General features: G+C 42.1%; 1 protein-coding gene across 2 annotated transcripts; it reads right to left on the bottom strand.

Annotated features, from left to right (window-relative positions):
* LOC8062330 (probable ADP-ribosylation factor GTPase-activating protein AGD11) lies at window positions 1-4,314 on the bottom strand. 2 transcript variants are annotated; one of them, XM_021455615.1, is made up of 10 exons: window positions 4,136-4,314; window positions 3,778-4,020; window positions 3,027-3,637; window positions 2,321-2,414; window positions 1,947-2,022; window positions 1,476-1,639; window positions 1,171-1,348; window positions 971-1,093; window positions 782-877; window positions 1-680 (listed from the first exon to the last, which is right to left on the bottom strand). In XM_021455615.1, exons 2-10 carry the CDS (start codon window positions 3,834-3,836, stop codon window positions 399-401), a joined length of 1,683 nt encoding a protein of 560 aa, XP_021311290.1. In that variant the 5' UTR covers window positions 3,837-4,020; window positions 4,136-4,314; the 3' UTR covers window positions 1-398. The 2 variants fall into 2 exon arrangements, with proteins under 2 accessions (XP_021311290.1, XP_002456935.2); XM_002456890.2 differs by having other exon boundaries at window positions 3,039-3,637; window positions 3,778-4,314.

The following is a 6,090-nucleotide window of genomic DNA, read 5'->3' as shown; positions in this document are numbered from 1 at the left end:
TCGCATTTCAACAGGTATGGGGCTGGTATATCTTGTTTCGTTTGTCCACACATACAAGTATACAACACAGAATCGTCATTCCCAATTCGTTCTACAGTATTTGCATCAGTTCAGATGGTTGTCACAACACAGAGAGGCTAATGAAAGTACATGTACAACCAAGTGAAGCTATACTTTACCGGACAAGCCTAAAACCAAAGCAGGGCCGTGCTAAAATGGTCTTCACTTCTCATTCCCCTGGACAAATCATAACTTCCATCCTATAATATTCCTTCTCAACTTTACAGATACAGTCCATACACATGGAAACCTCAACGCATGGTTGAGTTCTGGTCTCATGCATTTGTAACAAAGTTGTTCGTGTGATGTGATCGAGCAGCCCCTTTCTGCAGGCACAGTTATTGAGTGAGAGGGACGCACTCGAGCTCCATTTCAAGCTGGCCACGCTCAACATTCTGAAGCCTGACATTCACCACCTGCTTCACCTTGCCGTTGACGATGGAGATGGAGCTGTCCCTCGGGATCCAGATGCCATCTTTTGCCATCCATTTGTTAAGCTGCACAGTATCTGCGATGGCCGAGGTCTCGTAGGCTTTGGCTGCGGCAACCAGCGGCTGGATGTTGATCTCTGCCTCCCCCATCCGGTCGTCGGTAGTGAACGTGTCCTTGTCATACACTTGCTGTCAGGAGGTTTCAAGCACGTAAGGCTGGTGGCCAAAGTAGGCATCTGATGAATTTTCTGTGCACTTTAAACCTTAAGAGAAGCAGTAACAGTGCTTACCACTTTAAGCAGCGGTATCGGTTCGGGTATCGAAAGCATAAGTCTTTCATTCCATACAGGATTTAGGCTGCTCTTTACCACCTTTGTTTTCATTGTCTGCATAGGTGAAAAGAAGGAACCATGAGTCATGAAACAGAAAGGCTTTGCATAGCCCTCGGATGCACTTTTGGTGAAATTGGAATTGCTTACCTGATGTCCTAGGTTAAGAATAACATAAGGATCACTTGACATGACATCACGGATAGCTAGATTTGTGCCTCTTAGGATGTCAACCTTAATCAATCCAACAAACTCTACCATACCCACCTCGATCTATAAGATAGCAGAGAGTCAAATAGTTTTCAACATTTAAAGCAGCCTAAAGTGAATCTGGAACAATGCAATCGTACTGTTTTCTTTGCTGTTTTGGACTCATGTTCTTTTCTCCTCCAGCTGTTCCTGAATGAAAGGCCTAAACCATGTCGGCTCGAACTAGTACTATGGTGGTGGTGATTATGTTTCTCATTGCGTCGTGGAGGGCATGAAAGCTGGGGGTTAGTCAAAAACTGTTGAGCCTCGTATTTTCGCCTACATGCACATATGTTGTGCAGATAAGAGGCGAATGATCATTTATCTGGCAAATGTATATAAATAAAAGAAACCTGCTATGCAAATGTGTTAAGAAAGACATCAAAAGATTGAAATTAACGTCTACCTAATAAAATCATTGCGCTCCTCTGATGAACAATCTTGCTTTGGCTTTGTGCAGTTTTCAGGCACAAATGCCTCATATATCATGTTTACTGCAGCATTCCCACCTGAATCGGCTAAAATATCAACCTGCTCATCTGCCCACTCATCTAGCTTCACTGAAACCACCTGAAATAGACAGATTTCTGGTCAACCCCGAACAGTGAATATTCGAACCACTAAACCAAGGAGCATGCTCTAGCTCAGCCTCTCACTGAACTCAAGTGATTCATGGTGACAACCGTGTTGGAAATACATTTCACAGACTGATTCATGTGCATTATCTATTTAGTGGTAACAACACATCCAATAGCCATTCATATGAACAAATCTAATAAATAATGACCATGAAAGATGGAAGACCAAAAACAAATGGCTAGTGTGAACTGGTATGTTCTCCAAAGGTCATAATAGAACACTTTAAAACATGTCTTACCTTGGATATATGTACTCCTAGACTTCTGTGAGCTCCTGAACACTTGATGCAAATGAAAACACCAAAAGTCAAAGACCTGAAAACATGAAAAAACATTGGATGAAATGGTAACATGCAGTATGCAGGTTGTTCACTGTGTTGATAAAGGGAAGATACTTCTACCACAAAAAGACCTGTAACACAAGAAAATTGTCACAGTACCCAAGTTTGCATTTTAGTGTTTTCAGCTCAGGTTCAGTAAAGCAGAGGGACATGTAATTCAGTGCTTCTTTCATATCGACCAACATATGGTATTTTTTATTTTTCAAAATAATGCATGGATAAAAGAAATGCAGCAACACAAAAAAAAATAATTAGTATTGATGGATACTTACACCCATTTTGGATCTGGAGCACCACAATCAGCACAAGATCTGTTTGCTGGTTGGTTCAGAAGATGATCTAACCTCTCAGCTGCCTTCAAGGGGCCTGTTAGCAATCATGGAAGGATATAGGGTCAATAGTATTTTCTAGAACACACGGATTCACTCAATATGAGTATATGACAAACGGAAGATGCATGTGCAACAAGTTTTTCTAGTTTTCATGTAGCGGCAGGAGGCCAGGCCAGCTTAGTAAAGATGATTATTTTTCTTGATTTAGTAAACACACATTGCCAAAAAATAAATAAACTTGCATGTTGTTTATGATAAAAACTAAGCCTAGTTTCCTCAGAAAAACTAAGCCTAGCATATGTGTGGATTTCAAGACGGATTTTTGTGCTTATTTCTTATAGAGCCGTCTAGCTCATCCTTGGTTCATCTAATTTTTGTTTATGCTTAATTTTTTTTTCATTACACTTAAGGGATGCTAGTTATTCTGATAAAAAATCAGATTAAAATGAAGAAGGACTACAGTTTCATTATAACAGAGAAGCATCCAGATCATGCTATAACTTGAAATTCTGAAGTGCTTTATTCATTAATGGAATTGCAAACTATATCAATTGAAAAAAAAGGTATAATTGCAATGGAAGACATCCAAAGTAAAGAGTGCAGGCTTACAATTTAAAAGGGAGCAATATAAAGATAGGAGCAGTACATGTAACTAAACCTTGGTTACTGCATTGATCATCAGCATCTGCCTTGGTTGGCATTCCACAGACTTTGGAACCTTGGTGATCGGCATGGTCGTTACCATCCATCTTGGCCTCTATCCCACATACCTTGATACCTTGGCAGTTGCCTTGGTCACTAGCATTAGCATCCATCTTGGTTGCCACCCCACATGCTTTGGGGCCTTTGTGATCGCCTTGGTCATTAGCATCCGTTTTGGAGCCTTTGCGATCGCCTTGGTCATTAGCATCTGTCTTGGTTGCCAATCCACAGGCTTTCAAACCTTGGCAAATGCCGTCGTCACTAGCATCCATCTTGGGTTGCAGTTGCAATCCAGAGGCTTTCAAACCTTGACGGACCGGGTGGTCATTATCCATCTTGCCTGGCAATTCACAGGCTTTGCCTGGCAATTCGGAGGCTTTTGAACCTTGACGATCGGCATGGTCGTTGTCCATCTTGGTTGGGAACTCGCAGGCTTTCAAGCCTTGACGATCGGCACGGTCATTGTCCATCTTGCCTGGCAATTCACCGGCTCTCGGACCTTGGCGATCGCCATGGTCACTAGAATCCAACCTTGTCTGCATTGCGCACGCTTTCCTGGAAGAGGAAAAATGGCTGCATCAGTTTCTGAAATAATTCATTAACCAAAATAGATGCACGACACGACAACCGCAATCATGAAACGACCAATCCAGTTGCGAAATCGGGACACAGTTGCAAAGAGCACCCACGTATACCTTCTGTTATATGGCATTGGGTTATCAACGAATCTCTGCATTGGATTGCGCCCCTCCATCTCGTTTCTCGTCCCCAACGCCGCCTCCCGTTCTTGCGCTCCTACATCGTCCTCGTCGGCGGGCGGGCTCAGCGCGGGCGGTCAACGAACAAGGCCGAGACAGACCGGATGAACGAGGGCGTCCATCCCAGGAAGGAGCGTCTGGATTTCAGGGCCCGCGGGTCACGGCAGCGCCGCCGAGATTCTGCAGGAGAGAAAGAACCGACGGAGGTCCGGATAGATCACACGTACGAACGATTCCTTGGCAGAGGCGACGATGTCGAGGAAGAGAGGCGCGCTCGGTTGCGGTCGAAGGATACCTGGACGTGCGCGGAGGGCGGCGGGGGGCCTGCGCTGCGATGCTAGGCTGGGGCGAGGAAGGAGCGGTGGTCGTTGGAATCGGAGCTGGGCCCGAATGAATCCGAGGAACGCACCGCGCGCGCGCGGGGCGGGTGGTGGTGGAGTTGGGTCGTGCTCGGTGCCTGAATTCTCGATGGTCGTCGTCTGACTGTCTGAACGAGACACGGAATGTGCGCGTCCATCATCAGGCAATACCGAATGCGACCACAACGTGAGGATCATCACCACAACATTATAGTCAAAGGAATACAACTGGATACACAACCATTCTTGGTGCCATTCTTTTTTTTTTCCAAATTTATTTTCTGGCACTCGCCAAGTTTTGCAAACTACTCGTCCCTCCTCACCTTCTCACCGTCTCCAAATACATAACTGTTTGAAGTTTAAAATTGGTCTCAGAAAGTAACATTCTACGAGAATATATAGGACAGAATCTAGCCATGGGTGTATGTAGACGGTAACTATGAAATTCAAGAGATATCCTCTGAAAAAGAAAGAAAGATGACGACACATGCATATTTCGCCAATGTCCTTAATCTATCTATTTTTTTTTTCAGAAAGTTATCTGTTTTGGCCAGAAGGAGTAAATAACTAATCTATTCTTTAATATTGTACTATTCTTATGAAATACTTCACATTTATGAGAAAATTTCCATGATTTCCTAATAGAATTCGGCACACATATACTCCCTATGTCCTATAATATAGTGCATTCTAGAAATTTTAAGACAAGTTAAGATAAAAACATAAAAGATACATGTATACCTTCATTTTATTTCCTAATCAAATGTCATCATCAACATGATTAATAGTGATTAGTTGATAAATGAAAAGTACTTAATGATAAAATTAGATTTTGTCCTCCAAAATGCATTATGTTTAATAATAATTTTTGAATGCTAGAATATTCTATATTATAGGACTTTTTTTGCAAAACAATATAAAATTTATTGATGATTGTGTTTTAAGTACCGACTAAATATTATCCTTAAGGCCTTCTTTGGATGTAGTCGGATTCACATCAATCCACATGTGTTGAGGTGGAGTGGAGTGGAACTTGAACTAAATTCTACTCCAATCCACAGCAACACACATAGATTGAAGTGAATCCGACAACATTCAAATAAGGCCTAATGATATGTTTCTTTATCTGGCCACGTATTATGTTGCCTCTGCCAAGTATTGTTTTAAATCAGTCTTCCCTCTTTAAAGAAGTTATTTTTTTTTCGAAACAAACTAGTATCGTATATATACCAAAAATATCGGTTCCAAGGTTACAGTGTTGTTGTCGATAACCTAGTGCGGTAGTGTCTGACATCAGAGATGACTTCATTAATACTGAGATCTTTTGGTTTAATAAGGAGTCTTATAGTTTTCCAAAACGCATATCTGTGTGAAAATTAAATATCTGGGTAGTACTGTAAGGAATTTTTGTAAAAAAGATTTGGTTGCAAAGTAGCCGAATACTCTCTCTGTCTCTTTTTAATTGTCGTTATTGGTGTGCGTGCCACAAGTTTGACTTAATTTATAGAAAATACATGCAACATTTGTATCTCCAAATAAATTTGTTAGAAAACTAGATTCAATTATCTTTCTAATGATACTAATTATGTATTATAAATATTAATATTTTTAATATATAATTGTCGGGAGTTGTTTTTCGGAAGCGCAAACGACAATTAAAAAGGGACGGAGGGAGTATCTACGGCTCCATGGCCGTATCGGAAGTGAGTGAGTCGGCCCACATTCACCACAGATGGCCTAGACGGCTAGACGTCCCCGACTCACGACTGGCTCGTCTATAACTCGAGCCGAGTTTGTATTGAGCTAGCCATCCGTTCCGAAATCTGGAAGCCTCACGCGCCGCCAGTTGGCTCGAGTAAGCGGCTGAGCTCGAGCTGGGGAGCTAGGCTCG

The sequence above is a fragment of the Sorghum bicolor genome, chromosome 3 (assembly GCF_000003195.3).
Source record: "Sorghum bicolor cultivar BTx623 chromosome 3, Sorghum_bicolor_NCBIv3, whole genome shotgun sequence".
Lineage (NCBI taxonomy): Eukaryota > Viridiplantae > Streptophyta > Magnoliopsida > Poales > Poaceae > Sorghum > Sorghum bicolor.
The sequence above is the reverse complement of the archived record's forward strand: the minus strand, read 5'-3'. Positions and strand labels throughout refer to the sequence as shown.

What these genes read in the sequence shown, in the direction of transcription:
- LOC8062330 (XM_021455615.1), bottom strand. Translation starts at nt 3,836, where the DNA reads ATGGAGGGGCGCAATCCAATGCAGAGATTCGTTGATAACCCAATGCCA. An exon ending in GAGCGCAATGATTTTATTAG is followed by an intron (nt 1,349 to 1,475) that starts GTAGACGTTAAT and finishes ATGTGCATGTAG; the next exon opens with GCGAAAATACGAGGCTCAAC. An exon ending in TTCTTAACCTAGGACATCAG is followed by an intron (nt 878 to 970) that starts GTAAGCAATTCC and finishes TCACCTATGCAG; the next exon opens with ACAATGAAAACAAAGGTGGT.